The following is a 24,820-nucleotide window of genomic DNA, read 5'->3' on the forward strand; positions in this document are numbered from 1 at the left end:
TGTAGTGGAGTAAAACGCCCCCAATTGACTCCAGTTTACAATGGAAAGCGTGAAGAAAAGAAAATGTCGGCAATAATAATAATAATATTTTTTTCTGTAGCAGACACTTTGGTTCATTTCTGTCCATTATGTGTTTGTATCATTTTCGCTGCTCCTCATGTAACAAAACGCACTACTGTCTTCAGTTCAGTTTAATCATTTGGTCAGATTTCGTTATCACCTTTGTGCGTCTTTTCCTGTCTTGTTTCAGCCTCGGTTTATGTTTCACAAGTGAACTGTTCGCATGTCAGTCTCCTCTTGTGCAGGATTTCAGGTACCTTGGGGTCACACTGGATCCCACACTGTCTTTTAAAAAACATATAAAACTTACAGCAAGCATAATTAAATTTAATTTAAATAACTTCAAACAAATTAGACCATCAATGACAATTATTTCAGCTAAGGTTTTTCTACATTCAATGATATTATCACATATAGATTATTGCATTACATCTTGGTCACTCACTGGAGATACGTTCTTAAAACCAATAGAAATATTATTTAAAAAGGCTATAAAAATCCTTGATCAAAAGCCCTTATCATATCATCAGTGTAATATTTTGGAAAAATACAATATGCTCAATTTTGAAAATTTTATTAAATTTAAAAATAGCTGCTTGATCTATAAAGTTCTTCATGGACTAGCTCCAGTTCCACTTTCAACATACATTAAATCAAGAACTGACCGAGGTTTTGGCACCAGAGCCTCTTCCAGAGGAGACCTTGAGATCCCCCGTAGAAAAACAACCTTTGGACAAACGGTTCTGTCAGTCAGAGGGGGTCATTTCTGGAATACTGTACCGACTAACATCAGAGAATGCTCCACTTACAGTACTTTTAAAAAGCACCTTAAGCAGTTCATTAAAAGTTCCCAGACATGTTCACACTTTCACTAATTTTTTTTTTTTTTTTTTTTTTTTCTCCTTTTTTCTTTTTCCATTTGTATATTGTTTTAATGTTTGTCAATGTGTTGTCTTTTACTACTATTGTATATTCATGATGTTTTCTGTTGTTTGTCCTTCTGCCTAGGGACTACAGATGCAAATTAGCAAATATGCTATAATCTGGCTCATTTACAATCTGTACTAAGTACTGATTGTTTTATTAATGTGCATTGTCCCAAATAAATAAAAATTAAAAAAATTAAAGTAACAAAAAGGACGCAGCAGAGGGTGGTGCTGCGTTGTGGTAAGGGGGGGTTTGCTGTTTTCTGGTAAGTTTTATCATCATCAGCCAGGAGAGCGAAAGGGGTGGGGAGTAAAGGGGAGGGGAGGGGTTACAAGCCCAGTCCCGTGGAACGTCCTGCGACCACATCTGAGAGTCGGAACGAAAGTCGGCACGCTTTCCCCGCGCTGTGCGCCGATTCTCGCGTTCGTGCCCGTCAGTTGATCCCTGGAGATGCGCCAAATCATTAGTTGAAGCCGTGCAGGCAGGTTGTTCTGTTTGACCCCCTCTGCAAGTCCTTGGCCCCTCTGGACTTATGAGTTTATCTTTGGACGCGCGGTGGTGGGACATCCGGAATGGGGAATCCGTAGGAGAAGACGACGCTGGCTGGTTTGCTGTTGGCGATAAATAGGGCGCAAGCGCACCGACGCGCTCTTCGCCCGCAGAGCCTACGCACGAGATGGACTTTAAGAAGACAAAATTTGGCAAGTAAGTTTCAGTCCCAAGAAAAGTTTGAGCGGTGATAGCTCGGCTCATCATCATCATATATATATATATATATATATAATTTTTTATTCGTGACAGACCCTGTTCATCCGTGCGTATTAACTCGCTGGCACGTGGACAATCGGGATATGTTATAGATTAGTTTGTGAGTTTGTGCGAGGAAGAGAGAGAGGGAGACAGCGAGTGTGGAGAACAATTATCTTTATTAAAATACCAAAAACAGGTATTTCGTTTGATTTTTGATCTTACTGTCGTGGTCGGTGTATTTAATGAATAGGTTTTTTTTTTTTTTTTTTTTTTTTTTTTTTTTTAAATAATTTTGCAATCCATCGGTCTTCCCTTGTTGCAAATAGTTCAGTATCAGTTAACTTTAGTGTGCGAGAGAGTGTTCTGGAGATGGCGATAATCATGAGAACCAGAGTCTGGGTCCCAGAGGAGATGAACTCGATCTTTGCTGGAAAAAGAATAGCCTTGAAGTTACAGACACACGCACATACACATGCTGCCCATGGGGGTTTATTAATTTCACTGACATGCTGCATTCCTTAGCTCCTTACTTCAACCATCAAAACTGAATGCCTGAACCCCGCACACGCATGATTCTGGCCTTTACCCTAAAATCCAAGCCTCAGCCTTGAGAAAAAGCAGTGTGATATAACTAACCCAGCCTGTGTTGGTACAGCCAGATTATAGTCCCCACTGGGCTTGATAAAACGCGCGTACACACACACACACACACACACACACACACACACACACACACACACACACACACACACACACACACACACACACACACACACACACACATTCCTGTGGTGTACACTCCAATGGTTCTGACCCTCTTAGATACAACTGATCTTATTAATGTATGGAATTCACTAAAATGGGCATTTATAACCAACCACACAGATGAAAACAGTGGTGTCACATCCATATGCATTCCCACAAGATATGACAGACATATGTGCAGAAAGCAAGAAGAAAGCACACAAAAAGGGAGAATCTCAATAGAAGAAAGGGATGCTGATACAATAATGTCCTGTCTTATCAGCCATTGAATCTCCATCCCTCTCTTTCAGTTCATTTTACACACACACATACACACACACACTCCTGTCATAACTGGTTAGCACACATCAGAGTACCACATTCAGGTCCACACTGGGCCACAGTACAGCAACAGTGCTTGGCACAGCCTGAAGGGACACCGGACAAAGAAACAAGGAATGGCAGTCATGCAGTGAGCTAACGTTATCTCACTAAATGCTTTGTTCTTTCTATTACATAAAGAGATGGTTTTTGGTCTTTGTAGTCGTAAAAAGTCGAATAAAAGCAAAAGATTCAGAAGGGAAGTGCAGACAAAATGTGTGGGAGAGAAATGGAGGTAAATTACACAGCCCCTGACATTTTCCACCAACCAGCCCCCCCCCCCCCCCCCCAAAAAAAAACAAAACAAAACAAAACAAAACAAAACAACAAAAATTCAAAACAAACAAAAAACACCAACTTTCCTGTTTTGAGGGAGTGCAGCAGTATTTATGTATAATCATGTTTTAATCTTAGTCGATTAGTTTAATCTTAAATCATTTCTAGGAACCTAGGAATGCACCCATTGATCCTTTCTAAGCCTCCAGGGTCAGCTGGATGCTCTCCCAGGATGCACTCAAATTGTTTGGCAAAAACTATAATGACACACATGTTGTAAATCAACACTTTCCAGTGCTAATCTTTGCTACTGAATTCTACTATCAGCCACTGAGTTGGCAGACTCGCGTTCTGCAGATTAGTTGGCAGGGATGGGGACCCGAAATCTTCCCGCATCTGAACACAAGTTGGCCTACACAGACCTGACGTCAGGAAGCAAAGTGGTACGAAAGAGTAGTTTTAGCAGGTTGTCTCGGTGTGAAAGGTGATGACGGGGGGGGGGGCATTTTAGAGTGCAAAGAGGTGGGAGGGTTAAGGAGTCAACGCTCCAAAGCCTGAGAGAGCTCGTTCGCACTATGTGGGCACAGACTGAGGAAATGCTTTCTGTCTGGGACACACGGATCAGGCAGGAACCAGAAAGAAAAAAAATGAAATAAAGGGAGAAACTGGAGAAGGTTGCACAGCCTTGGCAGCTAATCCTGAAACAAGCATCAGTTTCATTCTGAGGAGAAAAGTAAGAACAGAAATCAGCTGAAGACGAATGTGAGGGAAACAGCAAAATATAAGCTTAAAGTCCACGAAGAAGTTGAGATTTAGAGGATGAGGAGGGTGCACCTGGAGATCATAGTGAGGCTGAATTTCAAAATGCCCACAAAAGTTACTTTCTTGCATCTTTGCATTGCATTTGCTCTCACTGCATTTCTTGTGCTTTAGGGGTAGAGAGGGGTGGGGGGGGAACTGATACACCGTAGTATCGCAATATTTTGCATGGCAATATTGTATCAATAAGCACCAAATATCAATATTTTATCAAATGGACTGGTTATTATATAGCACCTTTCTACTCTGTTATATTTCTACTCAGTTAGTACATTTAAAAAAATCAGATGTAGGACATTTTTTTAATTTGAAAGGCAATTGCAGTGGTTTGCTTTCTCCCACAAGATAATTTTCACTGTACAGTCTTTCTTTTTCATCATAGTGCTTAAGCAGAAAGCTGCCACGGTACCTTCCCTTATCTGCTCTTTCTTCTGCTTTACTTCCTCCTGATTTACTCTTTCCATTCATCTGTTACAACACAGAGAAAGAGGAGGCACGTGGTGGTGACTGCACGGCCTAAATGTGTAATCAAGTAACACAGCTGACCAACAGCAACACACCTGTGGCCCCGGCACGTGAGGCTTCTTTTGAAGCAGTGCGTCTGGGTTTGTGTGTGTTCACAAAAAAAAAAAAAAGTGATTTCGTAACATCTCCAGATGTGTTTTTCCGTTTAAGCTGGGATTGAGAGGTTTACTGCTGATTACGTAAATGCACACATATACACACACATACACACGTAGTAACTTTCTCATGACAAACATGCAAATGTAGTTAATGGTTAACGGCCAGTGGTGTCCCTTTGTGGCGATAACAATGAAGCACTCTGAAATTCAGACAGCGTGATGGGGATTAGAGAGCTGTAAATCCTTTAACAATGACTATCACACACACACACACACACACACACACACACACACACACACACACACACACACACACACACACACACACACACACACACACACACGCACACAAGAAAAGGTAGTAAGGCCTCCAGATCTACCTTCATTATCTAAACACATACTTTCTCCTCTCTATTTTCCCCCTCTCGGCCCTCTCTCAGGTTCATGAACTGCAGGGTGCCGGCCAGTAAGAGATACCAGCCCACTGAATATGAACATGCTGCAAACTGTGCCACACATGGGGTAAGTCTAAATAAATAAACAAGTAAATAAAACATGCAACCCCCCCCCCCCAAAAAAAACAAACAAAAAACAAACAAACATTTAAAACACTTTCAGAGTAATAAAAAAAGCATTGACTTTTTGGGGTTGACTCTCTGTGTCCTCTCACTCTCATTGTCCATGTGCAGCTGCTTTGTCAGTGCAGAGAATCCTCTGAAAAGATGAGGAGGATCGTGAGGGACGAGGCAGAATGATGTGTGATGGAAGCTGTGTAATCTGAATCAGTCTGTAGTTTCCTCTAATCTGCCGTAATCCCTGTGTGCCGTATGGAAGCCCGCAACTGCCAAAATAAAAAAATCAATGTCGACATGAACTGTAAAATTGTGACATTAATTTCCCATAAAAATTTGTCTGTTTCATTTTCCGTGTTACTCAATGTATAAATAAATATACAAGCAAATTAAAACTGAAACATACATTTATTTAACTGTATTCATCTTTATATTATTTTTTTTATACATTTAGTGTAATTGGTGAATTTATTAATGATAATCCTAATGGTTTTCTTATTTTGGTCATTATTAACAGCTTTTTGAAAATGAGAATACTGACCAAAAAAATGGCCATAAGGATAAATCTGACAACAACAATTTTAACTCAAATTATCGACCAACGAGGTTTATGCTGCTAGTCAAATGCACCTGATTAGCTGATCATCAGCAAGCGTGAGCACCTCTTTAAAAGCAGTTTGGTCTGGAGCATTCACGTATGTGTTATCACAGTGTCACAATCTTCCCAGGAGTGGACGTCCCACTAAATTTACTCCAAGGTCAGACCGTTCAATGCTCAGAAAAACTGCAGAAACCCAGGAGCTACATGTCAGACTCTACAGGCCTCAGTCAGCACGGTGGTGGAGGGGTGATGATTTAGGCTCGTCCTGTAGCAACAGGACCTGAGCACCTTGCAGTCACTGAGTCAACCATGAACTCCTCTGTATACCAAAGTATTCTAAAGTCAAAAATGAGGCTGTGTGTCTGGCAGCTAAAGCTGTCGAACACAGCAGCAAATCTACAACAGAATGGCTGAAAAGAAAATAATGGCTTTTGACCCAGTCAAGGTCCAGACCTCAACCTGACTGAAATGCTGTGGTGGGACCTTAAGAGAGCTGTGCATGAGAGAATGCCGGCAAACCTCGATGAACTGAATCATTGTGAAGAAGAGCGGGGGGAAAAAATTCCTCCACAACACTGTGAGAGACTGATATAGTCACACAGAAAAAAATGACTTCATATTATTGCCGTTAAAGGTTCCACAAACTACTGAATTGTGGGGTGTACGTAGTTTTTCACAGCACTGCGTAAAATCCTGAGAAACCTTTCTTTTCTCATGACTGTTCATCTTGTTTTTATATTTGTCCTGACAGCTGCTTTTTAAAGCAGACCTTTTACTTTGAGTCCTTGTGTCCTCCACATGCTTCTGCCCAGTGAGAGAGAAGAAAACCTACAGCAGCTCTAATGGCCATAAAGCTTCAAACAGGATTTTCTGGACTCATTTGTGTTCATGATATATTGATATATTGATTATCCTCTGGCCTGCCTCGCAGCCCATTACAGTGCAATTTTGTGGGTCAGTGCATCTCATAAACATCATGGACATGTTAAGTTACTAAATGCCCCACTTCTGTAGCCAAAAAGAGTTCACTGTTTTCATCAGTCATTAACACTTATAGTGAAATCATGGTTAATATTTTCTTTATATCCCCCAGTTGTCCACAGCCCACAGTTTGAGAACAACATCAGGTACAAAATCAGTAAAGGAATAGTTTGACCTTTAGGGAAATATACTTACCTGCTTTCTTGCTGGGAGTTTGATGAGACAACATGACATCCCAATGAATGGAAATAAGGCGGAAGCTTTATTAGCTCTGCACCAAAGTAATAAAATCCTCATCAATTTATGGGGAGTTATGCGCCGGTATAATAACCACAGAGTTATTAGGTCTGAGCAATAAGTAATCTGACACATTACCCCCCATGAAAGTGCAGTGTGTTATTTTTCAAAGGTGTTAATCAATGTTTTTTGGACAGAGCCAGGCTCACTGCTTCCTCCTATTTTCAGACTTTCTGCTAAGCTGAACTTTACTTCAGCCACAGACACAAGCGTGCGCTCAGATTTCTGTTTCTCATGGATTCAGAGCACGAGGAATTTAAACTTTCATTTTAGAAAGACTGAAAAATAAATACCATTTCCCATGAGGGCGGTAAAGAAAGTAAAACATAATTCATGAGAAAAGCTTTAAGAAATTCTTTGGGCACATTGAAAGTATTTTAAAATCTTTTTTTTTCTGACCTGTTTGGAACTTTATCGGCATTAAATTAACCTAAATACTAACAATTATTTGTGATGTGAATCTTTTCCAGTTGTGGATTCTTCCCAGTATGGTTGGTGGGTCTGTCCTCTACTTTCTGTCTGTGGACCAATGGCATCGCGTTGCTGCCTGGCTCTATGGGAGCGGCCTCACCGGCTTATTCATCACCTCAACTCTCTTCCACACTGCTGCCTGGAAAATCAGCCACCTCAGGTATGTGTGTGTGTGTGTGTGTGTGGGGGGGGAGAGAACATGCTGTTAGGGATGTGGCAGATGTGCCATCGTGTGTTTATGAGCTGCTCTCGTAGATTTACAACACAGATGAACGGTTTGTTAATTAATGCAACCCGAAGGCTTCACATCAAACAACAGATGTGGAACAGTAATGAAAATATTTCACACCATCTTCAGAAAACAACTTACATATTAACAGAAAAATGCCTTTTTCAAAATCAAGGGTCCAAAGACAGAAGGTGTCACTTCTGATTTTGAGATTTGATAATGATAACAAATTTCTATTTTGACTCATTATTAATAGTTTTTCCATAACAAAAATAACAATCAATAAAGAAAAGTATGCGAAGATTTGAATTGAATGGAGAGAACTCAGATTATTGACTGAAAAGATGGAGGCTGAAGCTTTGGTATACACCTCGTCTACTTTCCAGGTACAGTAGTCTTGTTTCTTTATATTTTTCTGGGAAATGGGAATCATGTGCAGACATACATACAGTATACAAGGCAAAAACAGAGTTTGTATAATTCAAACAAAGCTTAAAAGTCACTATTTGGTATGAGCACAGGCTGAATTGCAGCCCTAAAACATGACAGAGCCTCCACCGTGTTTTCCACATGGCTGTAGACACTCACTGTTGTACCTCCTCCTCCTCCTCCGTCCTCCACTTGTCCAGTTTCCTCAAAAACTTTAAGGACACACTGCACACCATACTGAGATATGCCAAGTCTTCAGCTAACAGCACTTTGGGAATCAGCTTGTTGATGTCAAACTGTGTCGTCATTGCCATTTTTCACAGATTCAACTGAAGAAATGGGAACAAATTGTGTTTTTACTAGTAACAAAGTGCCTAAAGATTTATTATTATGATTTATTTATTATTATTTATTATTTTAAAATTGGTTCTTTAATAAGTTGTCTGTTATGTTTATAAACAATACTGGTTCATCTCTTGAGTTAGTCACCCTTTTATGCTTGAATGACTCACAAGTCAGTGTTAAGTGGCTTCACAAACAGGAAAAAACACATTCCTCTGAAAATGTCCAGGACTGCACTGAAAAATGAATAAGCACATCTGGCTTCCTGGAAGGAAAATATACAGAAATGAGGGGTGAATTTCTCACATTACTGTAAAAAAATATAAACTGGTTTGACAAACACAATCTTAACCTTAGGAAAAATGGAGAATTGTCTACAAAAAGGGGGAAAAAACACAACAAAAATCCTTCACCATGTAAAACTATATATCAAAGAGTTGTTAAATCAAAGTTAACACATTCAGACTAAAATGATCTCGGTAACAGTGTGAATTTTTTTGGTAGATCATGCCTATATTTTCCATTGTACACACTTTACACAAATGTAAAGGGATTGATTTGCATTTAAAAATGTGCTCAGATTTTTGTTTTGACCCCCTAAAACTTCCTGCTCAAGATCAAACCAAAATATTTGCTTGTGTAGGCTTGGGCCACATCAGCAGCTGACTGTTCTCGTGTGAAGAACAGCACTCAGGACAAAATAAACTGACAACAGTATTGGGCCACACAGTTGCTTAATCTTTGAATTCAGGTATTTTCAGTGCCATCTGACAGCTGTATAAAATCAAGCACCATGAATTGTACAGAGCTCGCTGAATTCGAGTGTGGTACCATAATAGCCTGCCACCATTACAAGAAGTCAGTTTGTGAAATTTCTTCCACAATCAGCTGCAAGTGATATTATTGCAAAGTGGAACCACAGCAAGTAAACCACAAAGTGTCAGAACACGTAATGTTAGAGAGCGAGTCGCTGAGAGCTGAGGTGCACAGTGTGTAAAAGTCCCCAACGCTCTGCTGACTCAGTAACTTCGCAGCTCTAAACCTTCTCTGGCATTAACATCAGCACAGCAACTGTACGCTGGGAGCTTCCTGCATGGGTTTGTGTAGGTGGCCCAGTACTTTTGTCCATATACTGCATTTTGTTATACAACCTGAAGGCATGCGATGTGTAAAAGTGAGTTCAGTTATTTTTACACTAAAATTAGTTTCTACCCTTGAGCCAATAGTTTCAAAGTCTTCCTCTGGCCTTTCAGCCATATGATTGCCCAGAAAAAAGAAAGTTTAAGTACAGGAAGATGCATGTTTTTTCCCCTACAGTGCACTCAAACATGTAAAAATTCCCTGCTTTAAAATCTTAATACAGGCTGGATCCTGTAAATTCTTTGGGAAATTATGTCTGGATAAAGAGATGGTACCCACCCCCCCCCGAACCAAACTGAAGTTTCACAAATGAGATCATGCCTCCTCTTCTCTCCATGTAGGCAGGTGGAGCAGCGCTTCCACATGTGTGATAGAATGGCCATCTACTTCTTCATCGCAGCCTCATACTCGCCCTGGTGGGTCATGTGACTGCAGCTAACAAATCACACGGATGCCAAATCTGGTTGAAAAGACCATAGCGAACCTACTGTAACGATGTGCTGGTGTGTTTCCTCAGGTTGATGCTGAGGGAGCTGGGACCCTGGGCGTGCCACATGCGCTGGCTCATCTGGATCATGGCTTGCATAGGATCGGTTTATGTCTTCTTCTTCCATGAGAGGTAAACAATCTCAGTTTGGGTCTTTTTGCTTTGTGTGCACTAGTTTACCCCAGTTAACATGAAGCCAAACTCCTTCACTCAGGCAGTTACATCAAACACTTGAGTGCTGTTTGAAGCCCAAACAGTAACAGAAAAATGGAGGTATAATTATCACAGCCCACTCTTCCACCTGTAGGTACAAGCTGGTCGAGCTGCTGGGATACGTGGCCATGGGGGCCGTTCCTGCTTTGGTCATTCTCTGTATGGTAAGTCTACATCACAAAGAGGAGTCTTTTTCAGCCCCCCAGCCCCACCCCCGCCCCCTGGCCCCGGCTGACTTCCTTCCACTGCGAGGAAATCAGTCACTATTTAAAGAAGCAAACTGCAGCCTTCGTTTGCTGTGGCCCATAACCCACTAACGCATCCGATTGCTGGTAATAGAACTGCTGACTATTTTCTAATGAATTTACTTCCCCTATTCTACTGAATCACTGATTTTCATTTGAGTATTGTTGTTGTTTAATTTTCAGTTCATAAAAATACATAAAGGACAGAAGAAACACAAATATTTAGGTCGGGCACACCAAACTTTCTCCTTATTGAACATGTCTCTAACTATAGACTAGACTGAAGATTATTACAACGTGTACCTCAAAGTAATAAAAGGAAGGGAGGTCGGGATACTTCATAATACAGCCTACAGCCCTATCAATTTAAAAAATATTTTTTCTACTGAAATAACCCAAAAGTACTCATTACTTAGTAAAATGTTTCTTTAAAAACCTCCTTGTTGTACTGTACCTACAGATAAGTAATTTTAAACACAGAAAATTACACCCTCAACTGAGAAAAAGTCCATGGTAAATGTTGGAAAACTACATGATAAGTAGTGGGCTGTTATATGATGTGCTACTGCATCTTTTATGGGTTGGGAATACAACATTTAATTTCTCCAAAATATAAATATAAATTTCAGATTAATCCATGTTAATTCAACCAAACACTGGATGCATCTTTAGCAAACGTACAGTTTATTCATCACAGCTTATGCTGCTGAATTTACAATAAAGAATCTTTTAGATAGTTAGTAGCAAACTGGGTCTTGAATTGTTCTGGATCAACTTTCTTATGTTTCAGGTGGAGCGTACAGGTGTGTGTGAACTGGCCATGGGAGGTGTCTTCTATGGGGTGGGCGTGGTCTTCTTTAAGAGTGATGGCCTCGTTCCATTCGCCCACGCGATCTGGCATCTGTTTGTGGCAGTTGGGGCAGGCATTCATTACTACGCCATCTGGAGGTACCTGTACTTACCTGAGACACAGCTGCAGACATCGAGGTGACTGGCTGCTGTCTCCTACATTAAATGTTTCCATACCGACAGGCTGAATGGCAAAAGTGCATTTTAGTCATGTATTTGTGACATCACAGTTTTGACTACATTTAGCTTCACTTATGAAGCTGCACCACCTGGGACCAAATACTTGTACTGTATGCTGATTATATAACATGTAGCCTCACTGGACCAAGTTTACACTAATTTAGATTCTAATTCTTTAGCATAATTACAGACATTAAAACTGGTTTGTGTGGACTGCCAGTAGAGTCACATAGTGACAGCCCTGCATTATGAATCATCATTCCTGTTTATCGCCCTCAGTTTAAAGGAATAGTTTGACATTTTTTTGGAAAAGCGCTTATTTATTTTATTGCAGAATCAGATGAGAAGATTGATAACAATCTAAGATCTGTGTCATAGTCACGGGCACATTTTCAGATGTGCAGAGCCTGTCACAGAGATGTGTGATCACATCTACTGTCTGGCCCCCTTCATGAAGCCCTGATCCCAGATAGAGATCATGGAGTCAGTCTGGAATCCCATGAACAGAAGCAGGAGCTTCAGAAATACTTCACCAAGATGTTTCAAACATCCTCCCTGACACGTATCCTGAAAAACACAGTTCAAGTGCAATGAAGCAGAACAGGCGCACATTCAAATGTGGAAATGGTGCGCAATGTTTTTGTCACAGTTTGCGGTTGAGCATTGATGTTGACAGTAGTGTGCACTGGCGTGTCACAGTCTGCTCTGAGGTGCGCTTGCTTTCGTTTGGTGGGTGTTGAAAACGTTGCCCCATCACCTTTAAATCCTGTCGTGTTAAAAAGGCTGGGATGAGTGCAACGCCGGGTCAAGAGAGTATTCAAGGGACTGCTGTTTCTGTTAGAAAGAAAAAATGAGTGAAGGTTTCCTACATTTGGTTGGGGGCTAAGCGATGGCCAAGTGATGTTTTAATAGTGAGAATATTAATCTGATTTAGGGTTTTTTTCTATTTAATGCATTTTATTCCTATTATTAAAACTAGAAACCAGAGATGGGCTTTTATCATTCAATCAACAGGCTGAAATATGCGGGTCCTCAGGAGTTACTACTTCACTGCCACACAAGCACTTATCTTTAAACCCCTACGCAGCACTCAGGATTCCTGATTGTATCTTACATGGTTGTGATGCTGTCAGACAGATGTGTATTTCCCAAAGTACTAAAAACAACCTTTGTGGTATTTCCCACTACAGTCAGTGTCTCCAGGACATTTTGCCACTGACAAACCATCAATACCAGTTACTCACCTGTGGCTCATGACTACTCAGGGCCTTATTTTAGAAGCATGAGGTTATGTCCATGAGGTTACTGGGAAATCAATAAAGAAACCAGCATATCACTGTTTTTATGCCAGACTAATAAAAATGTAAGAGTGTTATTGATCTTCTCATCTTTACAAGAATACATGCATTTTCCCCAAAAATGATCAAACATTCCTTTTAGCACATCTGTTACTGGACTGACTGCACCTCCTGAACTTTACTAAGCTATTACGTTCCCTACTTTCAGTAATCCAAATGCAGCAGCTGTGCCAAAACTCAGCACACAGGAATTCCTTTTTGCCATTGGTGCCACATCTTTGCACAGCTGTAAAATCTGAGAGTCAGCCAACAAACCTGTCACTAAAAAAAAAAAAAATATGGATTTTGGTATAAAGGCTGCTGCAGATTTTTGCCACTATGTCATATGACCTCTTGAGAGGATCTGTATTTCATATCATTTCATTTTCAAAGCACATCTACTGCCACTGCTTTCATGATTAAACATAATCATCTTGGGTTGATGAGATTGAGTTAGGCAATCTGCAGACAGACTTTAAGGTCACATATTATGTCTGTGTGATACACTGTAGCCAGACTGCAAGTGATCAGCCTGATGATAACAGGCAGCTACTTGCCTGGCTGTGACTTAGCTTTGGGTTTTTTTTTTCCAAATGTAAAGATTTCAAATTTCTCCTGAACTGTAATTTGATTTCAAAAACAAGAAGTCCAGCTCATTCTGAAAATGTCGAGACCTAACGCATTTCGTATCCTGTTCAAGGGACTTTAAATGCCAGTTGTTTAGTCTAAATGGTGCACTCTTCTCTCTGAGCACTTTTCTTTCAACAGTCGTGAAGTATACAGACTATGACAGAATCAACGTAGATCAGGAATGCAAATTCCTACTTCCACATTTCATGATTTCTAGTATTTCAATTGTTTCTGTTTTAATTCTTAGAAAACAGAGCACTTACTCAGGAAATGAGCATTTTTAACTTTTTTTAATCAGATGATCTATTTTGTAAAATGATATTTCTGTCAAATCACTGTATTAAAGAAGAAACATATTACACTGAAAGGGATCTGTGTATTTTCTGAAAATCAAATCAGCGTCACCTTTATCAGATAAATCAATTACAAAAATAATGTGCAAAAAAAACAAATAGTTCAGTTCATGCACTGCCAGGATGATGATGTGTGGTGTGTGTCTGTGTGCGCGCATGTGTCACTGTGAGTGTGTGAGGCTGGTGAGGGCTCGCAGTTGAAGCGGCAGCGCCACATTAGTGTCTCTGTGCCACTGTGGTGTGATGACATGGGGAGGTGGTGTCAGGACACTCTGAGCTACACCGGGGGCCTTCAGCAGCGACCACAACTCCTCCCCTCGTGTTACTATGGCAATGAGGTCCTCCTCATCAGAGCACCAGGCGACTGATCCGCCTCTAGTTACAGTTCTTAATTTAGAGAGGAACAGAGACACCCTAAAAAGAAAAACATATAATATCAAAACATTACAAACTCCTGTAAAAAAAAATAATGCATACATTTTAAACAAACAAATAAACAAGAGTCTGTTACCGGGGTATGAGGTCATGTGATCGTGATGCCAACTTAGCAAGAGCGCTCATTAAAGTGTTGATAACTTTAGGGGCTGGACAAACTGATCCAGGTGGAGGGGCAGATGAAGTAATCTCAAACAGTACCGCCTCCAGTGCCTCAAAACAGGAAGTGATGAGGCTCACAGAACAGCGAGAGTCACATGACACAGAGAGGTACTCTCCCAGCACCCACACCTGAGAGCCAAACAAATTCAGTATTATTTTAGTGAGTCAACTTTGACTCTGTTGACCCCCCACCCACACAGAGCTACATTACCACATGTGTATAGAGTTCCTCTTTGCTGTATACGTTGGCTGTGCTTCCAGCGAACTCCAACATCTCATGAGACTGGTTCATGACCAGAGAGGGGTGGAGCTTGCACAACCTCAGCAGGTGGCAGCTGAACACCCTGCAGAAACAGTGGGAAGAGGGTGACGCGAGTGAGGATGGAAATGAGGCAGGCAGCAGCACTTTAGTTCCACTGGGTGTCTCTGGGCATACCGGTGAATCTCTTTGATGTACGCAGGGATGTTAATGAGGAGGCTGCTTCTCTCCAGCATCACCAGAATCAAATGAGCCAAAAGCTTCTCATCAGCCACCTAAAAGAGACACACAACATCGTTTTAATAAGGTGCATGTTGTAAATCACAATACAGGAAGAACAGACTTAATGAATTTGTAAAAAATCTTTAATCGCTTTACTGTAATAACTGTGTTGAAGAAAACATGCAGCAACACAGGGACCGTCCGGGCACAATGAATGACTCGCGGCCAGTCAACAGCCTCAGACAGCAGCTCATGGAGCGTGCTCAGTCGGTCAATTGTGTCGCCTAAACAGGAAGATACAAAATTATAATGATTTCATCCACTATTCTGCCAGAACAAAGAACTAATTTAATGAGCTGCTCCCTCCTGCTGTTCAGTTTTAGGCAAAAAAAATTATTAGATTATTACTGTTAATGATGATGTTTCTGTGAACTAAACCAGTGCGTCTCAACAATACAGTTCCAATCTTATAAGGAACACTTTGGCATTTTGGACCGTATGCTTAATTATTTTCTGTCTCAAGCTGTTTTCCTAATGTTCTGTGACTTTTTGTACCTGAGCCTGCCTCCCCTCGAAGCAGGAAGAGGAAAAGCCCTCTGAAAGAAGGATTTCGAAATGCATCCAGTGACATGAGGCCACGTCCGCCTGGCTCAGAGATGGGCAAACATGTAGACCTGCAACACACGCAGACTCAATGAGACAAGTGTAGAAATTGTGCAAGTAACCAAAACTGGTGTGGTAAGCAGTTTTTCTCCTATGTGTGCATGAACCTGAGCTGCAAGACCAGCGTGGCAGAGAGACAGGGCAGGTCAAGCAGAGTGTGAAGCAGCTCCACTGCAGTTCCAGCTGTAACCATAGAGGGCAGCAGATCTACAAAGTCATTCACCACTGCTGGACTGTCCCACGCTAAAAACTACAGACAGACAATGTAAGGAGAAAAAATACATGGTCTCAAGTATGCACATCTTCTCAGCTTTTCACCTTCAGCAGGTTTGGAAAGTAGCGCAGGTACTGTGGAACTCGAAGCTCTATGCTTTCCTGGTTGAGTCGAAGGAATCGTAGAAGCTCGTGTGCCAGGAAGGGGTCATTGAATAGTTCGGCGGGAAAACGGCCAAACACCACCTTCCACACGCTCTCACAGTCCACTGCGGCCATCTCACCTTAAACAGATTTAAATACACATATTCAGCCTTGCATGCATAGAAAGAAAGGGTCATACATGAGGTCATCCCACATGAACAACCATTTTACAGTGTGCACGTGTGATCTTGTTCTCCATTCTAAACTTATGGCAGCTGTGAGCACATGCTGATGTGTATATGCCCACCATGGTTGAGATAGAACTGTGCTACGGGCAGCAGCACTCTGGCATACGACAGATCTGAGCTGAGACGACCAAAGAGAGCCTTAATGCACGGGAATGTTCTGTAGACCAGTGACACGTCCTCAACGCACACACAGTCCAGGATGCACACAGCTTCAACCAGACACTGAAAGAGGAAATGGGACAGAAGGGCAGCAGCAGAAATCTGCTTCAGTGTGATGCTTGGGTAACACTGGAAATACTGTCTCTGAACCTTTAAGGCAACATCTGTTTCTCTACTGTGTACTGAATGTCTTTGGTTCACAAGTGATGTGTAGGAGGAGCACGAAGAGTAGTAGCAAAGTAACAGAAAACCTAGCAATATTTATCCTTAAAAAAAAAAATGATGGAGCTCCACACACAAAACTGTAAACAACCTCCTCATAAATCCAGAGGAGTAAATTTCATCGTCCCTTTGAGTCACTAATTCACATTAGTTGGCCTGTTTTGTTTTGACATGTTTCTCTTTATTTACATTTGACTATGAGTCATTCTCAAGCTGAAGTGTCGCACATCCACACACAAGAACCAGCGGTATCACCAAGCAGACTTCTATAACAGAACACCAGGAGGCGCTCTTTACTACCACAGCTTCAGCAAAGCAACACCAAAACATCAACAGTGAACAGCAAAAGTGTACAGTCCACACACACTTTGCCTCTTATTTTTAGTGTTACAGGAGGACAGACTGTTTCAGTGCCAGTTATTTGAAAGTGATTTGTACCTGTACACTATATTTTACAAACTGAACCATGAAATATGCTTCAATGGTGAATATAAATGATTTACAGGCTCACCATTTTTTGCAGTTCTGTATCTGTCTTCTTGTGTGCCTCTGATGGAAATATAAGAAACAAAGACCCGTGTGTGAGAAACTTTACCACACGGCTCACTGTCCTCTCACACATAGTGGTTTAATGGACACACACTCACTGCGATCACTCTGTTCGATGAGGCGCTGGCAGTACTGGAAAGCCTTCTCTCTGAGACGCTCCTTTGGAGGCAGCAGTCGGCTGGAGGAGGAAGTCGCCGAAACCATAGAAACTACTGATCCATCCACCTCTGACCGGTCATCTGTGACAACGTGTAACGGCTCACGAATTAGAGGTCATGACCTTCTCAGCGAAATGATTTGTGATAATCATCAAGGTTTACATCCAGCTGCTCCAACATCAGGAGTCAGAGTTAAATGTTTCTGATTATGTAAAGTAGAATAACTGCAGGTTAGAAGAATGCCTCATGCCTTGACTGAAAACAACCTCTAATTTCATCTCTTTGAAAGCCCAGAAAGAAAGAAGTCAACCCAAATGTGCTGATATTTTTGTGAGGTTCATCAAAGCTTTGTTATAGTAGTGTTTAAGTGTACAGTATAGGGGATAAATAGAAGGACTATTACTGCAAATTAGCAAGTAATTTACTTTTAAGTACCCAGTGCTTGTTTTCTTTGCTGCTGTTTCAGACACCTGCACTGTGAAGCAGGATTTGGGGCTTTGTGAGCTGTACATCAGCACAAACATAACCTGCTCCAGAATAGATCAACAAGTACTATCAAAACACCACCTCCTGACCAATCAGTTCCCTGGAAAACAGCATCACCATCCCTAAAAAAAAAAAAAAAAAGAAAGAAAAAAGAAAAAAGAAAACATGTGGACCTCGCTGCACAGATAGTGACGGGATCTCTTGATTTTAGAGACCATGTAAACTGTTGGACTTTCAGCATCAAGACGAGATGCAGATTCTCAACAGAGGGAAAATTATTCTTTTCTTTATTTTTTCCTGCTGGGCTGCAAGCAACTTTAAAACCATTTTTTTATTGTTTTATAGGTCTTTGTAAGCATGGCACTATAATCCTAAAACAGAGTGCATTAAAGAATTGTCAGCAATTAGCTAAGAAGGCCTACTTGCTAGTTGGAATTTATAATTGTTGTTTACTTGCTCTCAAGACGGCCACACTGGCAGCTGGAAGAAAAGTCCACTTCAACATGTCACTCCAGTGCTTGCAGAATTACACCAGCTTTTCATTCGCAACAGAATCCTATTTCAGATTTTACTGATTACTTTAAAACCCACTCACAGTGGAGAATGGATTACTGTTACAGGGTCTACAGTTCAGGTTTGAAAGAAAGGGGACTGGGCTTTTACTGTTTCAGCCGTAACACTGTGGAACAACTTACTCTCTTACACCAGATTAGCACAATCAGTCTACATCCCTAAATGCTTTGAGTTGCTGCCATGTTGTTGGCTGATTAGACATTTGGGTTAACGAACAACTGAACAGGTGCATTTAATGAAGTGGCCACTGAGAAAAAAAAAAGATATATACATATATATATGACAGAAAATAAGGAAAAGCATAATAGAAATGAATTCGCCTTTCTTCTTCGGTCTGTCTTCCACATATGTCTACATTTCTTTCAGCATTCTAGCTTGTTCTCCTTGTGGGACATTTATGGTTCAGCTGTATGTGTTTGCGTTTAGTCTTGTGGTACCCAAACCACTGCTTTTACAAACTCAGCTTGATTCAGAAAATCTTGGCTTACTTATTGAGTTGATGCTGTTTACCATGACGATGGTTTAATGACATTTAGAGAAGCCAGATAATAAAATGAATCCTGGATATGTTAAACTTCCTTTGTAGCACAAAGCCAAATATATGCCAAAATATACAAGTAAATCATTGGGAAAATTATATTATGTTAAGCTCATTTAAGTCATTTACAGTTTTGGTAAAATGTTCAAAACTCCATCAGATTATGACTTTATATTAATTCTGAGTTAAAGATGTGCTTTTTCCCATGTGGAGAAAGGCAAACTATTGCTGCACGACTAACACTGGCCTCATATAATATTTGGAACTTTGAGTGAATCTGCAGGTGCCACAGACTTTCTTTAATCACTCATATGTGCATCTGTTTGTACCAGTGGATTCTGCACGGCCTGTGGGAGTCACCCTGACAATCTAAACAAAACTGTGTTTACATGAAAGCTGCACAGATCTACTTTGTTAACAGCAAACCACAGAACCGACCGTCCCTCTCAGCAGACAGAATACAGTAAGGTCTTTATATTTAAAGCTTTACGATGAGCTCACTATTGATGGTTAGAAGTAAGTACCATGCACGTTTGAGAAAGTGACGATCATCAGTGACTAATAATTGTTGGAATGCTATTATAAGAAAGCACGGTAGCCAAATTAGGGCTGAAGACCATGAACATTCAAACGTAGAAGTTTCAAGATGAAATCAAGCCACCCACGTTATTTACACAAACACATGCAACATGTGGCTCTGTGTCATTTATAGTTCAGCATCTCACTCTTAAAGTGGTTGCTGTCAGAGTATGTTTGATCCCGATTAGAAAGGAAAGACAAATGACTGGAAAGATGAGGTTAAAAGTCATAGATTAGGAGTTCTTATTAGAGATTTGTTTGTTAGTTCAAGCTTAGAGTTGTAAGTTCATCTTTACCGCCCCCAGTTAAACAACAGTGGGAGAGTTCAGCTTATTTAATTCTTCTTGGAAGCAGGTACATGCAGGGAAGGTTCACAACATCTCATGTCTTACCATTAGAAAAGGAGTGGGAGTGGGAGAGTGAGAGGCTGAGCTGTAGCCTGTTTGCTGGAGATGATGAAAACACAGAGCAGGTCATCTGAGACTTAGTCATATGAAGCAATAACAGCGCTAATAACTCTTACTTTGAGGCAGAGGCTCCTCAAAAAAAAAAAAAAAAAAAAAGGAGAAACTCACTTATTCTTGCAGAAATATTATACTATTATTTAAACACCTGCCATTTAAGCTAGTTTATAACTAATAAAAGAAGTAAAAATGGGTCAGATGAGCAGAGCTGTGTATACATAAAATTACATAAAAGTGTTTATAGCATGTTACAGCAAATGCCTGTGTCCTGCATAGGTCATACCTGCTTCTCCTGTAGTGCTGCAGCTGGAGTGGTAGGTGAGAAGCCAATGGCGCAGCATGGAAAAGGAATAGACATTCATCCACTGGTCTTCAGTGAAGCCCTGACCCACACATAGCACAGTGAAGAAATCACCTGACACCGTACCATCCAGCTCTGCTATCGGCACTGGCTGACAGAGGAAAAAACAAAAAACAACGCACAAATGATCCCATATAGCTTTACTAAGCTCTATATTTTCTCTACTTTATTACCCTTCTGAAAGAGTTGGAAGGTTAATGTAATCTTTACCTGCTGAATAAAAACTTTAACTGCTCACCTGACGGGATCTGGGCCCTGTGAAGAATCCCCCAGAGGAAGCCCCGCCTCCCTGCATGATGCTGGCATAACGCAGCCAATCAACAAGCTTTTTGCTTACAAGGGTCATTTGATCTACAGTCAGAAGCAGAGACAGGTCTGTGTAAAAATCTCTCCAGCGTGCACAACTTTAAGCAATAAGACAAGACAAATGTACATGAATGTACTGTCCCTTTACATGAAATTACTCTTCCCAAAATTTCTTTTATCTTGATGCTTCAAAACACATAAAAAAAAAATGTCTTCATATGCATCTGAATATTACCAAATGACACCATCACTCCATAACAAACATCATAACATGGTGTGTTCTACACAGGGTGAACAATTAGTTGGTGCTCTCTAATGCCACATAGCGAACACAGGAAGTGGTGTGGAACTCTTTAGTACAACTGGCCCAGACAGACCAGCTCATCCGTGCAGCAAGTCTCTGTCCGTTACCTTCGTTGAGGCAGTCTGGGCTGTGTGTGAGGATGTTGTTGAGGATTGGCAGGGTGTACATGAGTGAGTGAGCTGGCCCTTCAGATGGTCGGCTCTCCAGATTACGAAGGAGTTGAGTGCAAAGAAATGAAAGATCAGCCTTGGATCCAGCCTGTCAAGGTTTAAAGTGTGAAAGAGGATGACATTAGATGATGCCTTTAAAAATAAACACAAACTGAGACTGTATCATAAAACAATGTGTGTATTTGCAGTTACAACAACAATGCTCTAAAATTCATAGACAAGACTGTCCTTCAAACAACACCAAAGTTTTACTGATTAAAGCTATTCTCAAATAGTTTGAGCTGGAAAATGATGTGGTGAAACTTATAAATGTCTCAGAATAATGAAGAAGTAGGCTGAACCAGACACTTTCAGTTCTGCACCTGTGAAAGCAGCAGACCAGTAGCGTGACTGTTCAGCTGGCTGATGTTCTCTTGGTTGTTGTTCGGTTGCTGTCCAGAGAGGGGCAGCGTCTCTATGAGCACAGCAGAGCTCAGCACCTGAAGCTGCTCCGCAGGTGAGGACAGAAGTGCTACAAGCTTCTTCTGCAGTTCTAAAGGCAGCCTTGGGTTGACGACAGCAGAGGACACATAAGACAGTGGCAGGAAGTTTATAGTGGATATTAAACACAAAGACAATCTACTTATTTATCCCACAGTAATACAGACCTAGGACTTTGACTTGACTTGATTTCTAACAATTATATTATGTCTCACTTGTGAGTGAGAGGCTGAACTGTCACACTGTGACTGCCTTTGTAAAAATAAAGCAAAGAGTTGGTTGCTTATAGAAAATACAGCAACAGCAAAATGTAAGACTGGACGTTTATTCACTTGAATTGATGACAAGTGGAAGTCCTACTGAAAGTAACACACAGGTGGTTTTGGTGGATGAACACATAGATTAGAGGCAGTTGCAAAGCAAATAAGGTGACACTTTAGACAGGTAAAAGGAGCAAGTTTTTTTTTTTTTTTTAGATTGGACCTACCCTGAATCACTGACACTAATGAATGCTTAGAGGAAAGAGTGGGAGGAGGGAGTGAAAACGAAAAAAAAAAGAAAAAAAAAAAAGTTGGTTTAGTGAAAGAGGGTAGTAGCTGAAGTTATAAGAAATGAACACATGAAGGTGCCGATGAATCATTAAGTGTGAAATGCGGAGAGTAGTGAGAATGAAAACGGGCATCAGCTCATCCGTGAGGTATGAGAGGTGTGGGTGGGAGCTCTCACGTTCGGGTGTACTTGGTGGCAGAAAGGATGAGGTGCAGCCTCTGCAGGGAGTCGACTGCGTCATGACCGAGCTCCTTGCCCTGAAGCAGCTTCACTAACCTGCTGTAAAACTTCTGCAGCTCAGACTCCTGAATCTCCCTGCAAAAGACAGCGCGGCTGGTTTAATCTCTTTACAGACCTCTGACAGGTCTCCCGAAACTGAAAATGTAAATGTTTGTTTCGTAAAAATAAATACATAAGTAAAAGTTTAACAGAGCAACGTGACAGTGAACATATTTCCTTGTACTCTGGTTAAAGTTCTAAATCCTAAAGAGGTGAGAAAAGTTTGAGTAAAATGAAGGCGGCTTCAACAGGCTAGCTAGCTTTACTTTCACTGACTAAACAGATTAAACGAAAGCGAAATGCGCGGAGATGTAAAGGTGGTGAAGCAAAAAAAGTTATCCGTTTATTTCTTCTTACCTCGCTTGTTTGATTAAGCTCTCTGAACCGTGAGAATACATTTTGAGAGAATATTGCTCTGCTACATCTGTCGGCAGCGGAAGGTAAACAGTCCGTTTGCTAATCAAGTCCTGACTGGAATCACGTGACGTGACTTTAGTTCCGCTACTTCACTCAAAGCACTGCCGGACCCTCCCACTTCGTCACCTACGGTAAGGTGACGATAATATTTACGGAATGAACTGAGGGAAAATTAACCTTCCTACCAACCTTCTTCTGTAGCATTTCTCCTTCGTGTAACCATTTTCTTGTTTTGGACTCTGAAAAGCTACCTGGTTATTCCACCAGTCCCTCAAAATACACAATGAAATGACTACTGTTTTCTCTGTTACAGAAGGGTAAATTAAATTCTTAACAGGCTACTTTTGTTTATGTTCGTATGTGTAAATGTTTATCTTAGTTTGATACTTTTATAAATAACATGTCTTCTTGTCTGTGTAGATTCTCAGTTATCCAGGTCATAGTAGTCTCTGGAGCTTGAAAAAGGCGACTGGACTTCTTTTTGTTTCTTGAAGACGTTTCACCTCTCATCCGAAAGGCTTCTTCAGTTCTCAACCAAATGGTGGAGAGACCCATGTCTTCTTCTTTTTCTTCTTTAGGGGTCATCACAGCAGATCTTCTGCCTCCATTTCACCCTATCCCAGCATCCTCTTCTGTCACACCAACCCTCGGCATATCCTTCTTCACTACATCCACGAAACTTTTGTGTGGCCTTTCTCTTTTCCTCCTTCCTGGCAGCTCCATCTTTAAAATCCTTTGTCCAGTATATCCACAATCCCTCCTCAGCTTTGTCTCTCTTTGTCTCCAAACTGCTCAACCTGAGCTGTCCCTCAGATGTACTCATTTCAAATCCTGTCCAGTCTGAGCATCTTCAACTCTGCCACCTCCAGATGGTCTTTTTGTCTGCTCCACCATCTCCAAACCACACATCACAGCAGGTCTCACTATGATTTTGTAAACTTTCCTTTTTGCTCTTGCTGCTATTTTTCTGTCACAAATCATCTTTGACACTTATGTCCACCTGCTCCACCCTGCCTGCACTCTCTTCTTCACCTCTCATGTGCACTGTCCATTGCTTTGGTATTTAAACTGATCTACCTTCACTACCTCTGCTCTTTGCATCTTCACATTTCCTCCTGTCTCCCTCTCATTCACGCACATGTATTCTGTTTTGCTTCTGCTGAGTTTCATTCCTCTTCTCTCCAGTGCACATCTTCACCTCTCTGGACTCTCTTCCACCTGCTCCCTGCTCTCGCTACAGACCACAGTGTTGTCTGCAAACATCATAGTCCACAGAGACTCCTGCCTGACCTCATCTGTCAGCCCGTCCATCACCACTGCAAACAAGAAATGGCTCAGAGTGATCCCTGATATAATCCCACATCCACCCTGTCCCTATCTATTGCTCTGTCTTCATACGTGTCCTGCACCACCCTCACATACTTCTCTGGCACTCTTGACTTCTTCCTGGACTGCCACAGTTACTCCCGTGGCAACCTGTCATATGCTTTCTCTATTTCCTCAAAGACACAGTGCAGCTCTTTCTGACTTTCTCTATACTCCTTAATCAACACTCTCAAAGCAAACATCAGTCTGTAGTGCTCTTTATTGGCATGAGACCACACTGCTGCTCACCGATTGTCATCTGTGTTTTTAAACTAGCTTCAACAGCTCTTTCCCATATGTTAATGGTGTGACTCATCAGCTTTATCCCTCTGTAGTTACTACAGCACTGCACTTCATTCCTCTTCACACTCTTCAAGATAGCCTTAAACGATTTAAAAGCGTACTGTCCTCTTTCCTAGACATCTCCATACTTCCACAGGTATGCCATCAGGACCAACAGTGTTTCCCCTCTTCATCTTCTACTATAACTTATGCATAACATTGTAAAATTGTTGATTTTTTTGTTAGTTTTGCCAACTTATCATTTTGTATTCTTTCCATAAATTTGGCTACAGCAAC

At 41.1% G+C, this 24,820-nt stretch overlaps 2 protein-coding genes across 4 annotated transcripts; one reads left to right on the plus strand and one right to left on the minus strand.

Moving 5' to 3' along the window:
* Positions 1-1,365: 1,365 nt before the first annotated feature.
* mmd2a (monocyte to macrophage differentiation-associated 2a) lies at positions 1,366-13,950 on the plus strand. Of its 2 annotated transcripts, XM_030735625.1 has the most exons (7): positions 1,366-1,692; positions 5,021-5,102; positions 7,502-7,662; positions 9,984-10,058; positions 10,160-10,261; positions 10,437-10,506; positions 11,378-13,950. In XM_030735625.1, exons 1-7 carry the CDS (start codon positions 1,664-1,666, stop codon positions 11,576-11,578), a joined length of 720 nt encoding a protein of 239 aa, XP_030591485.1. In that variant the 5' UTR covers positions 1,366-1,663; the 3' UTR covers positions 11,579-13,950. The 2 variants fall into 2 exon arrangements, with proteins under 2 accessions (XP_030591485.1, XP_030591486.1); XM_030735626.1 differs by lacking the exon at positions 10,437-10,506.
* On the minus strand, positions 13,855-22,921 carry ap5z1 (adaptor related protein complex 5 subunit zeta 1). Of its 2 annotated transcripts, XM_030735622.1 has the most exons (18): positions 22,817-22,921; positions 22,358-22,495; positions 21,514-21,694; positions 21,089-21,239; positions 20,610-20,722; positions 20,294-20,462; positions 19,939-19,992; positions 17,311-17,451; positions 17,175-17,212; positions 16,342-16,504; positions 15,996-16,174; positions 15,785-15,927; positions 15,570-15,688; positions 15,171-15,298; positions 14,970-15,067; positions 14,745-14,877; positions 14,448-14,662; positions 13,855-14,350 (listed from the first exon to the last, which is right to left on the minus strand). In XM_030735622.1, exons 1-18 carry the CDS (start codon positions 22,855-22,857, stop codon positions 14,098-14,100), a joined length of 2,457 nt encoding a protein of 818 aa, XP_030591482.1. In that variant the 5' UTR covers positions 22,858-22,921; the 3' UTR covers positions 13,855-14,097. The 2 variants fall into 2 exon arrangements, with proteins under 2 accessions (XP_030591482.1, XP_030591483.1); XM_030735623.1 differs by lacking the exon at positions 19,939-19,992.
* Between the last annotated feature and the right edge of the window lie 1,899 nt (positions 22,922-24,820).

The sequence above is a fragment of the Archocentrus centrarchus genome, chromosome 8 (assembly GCF_007364275.1).
Source record: "Archocentrus centrarchus isolate MPI-CPG fArcCen1 chromosome 8, fArcCen1, whole genome shotgun sequence".
Taxonomy (NCBI): Eukaryota; Metazoa; Chordata; class Actinopteri; order Cichliformes; family Cichlidae; genus Archocentrus; species Archocentrus centrarchus.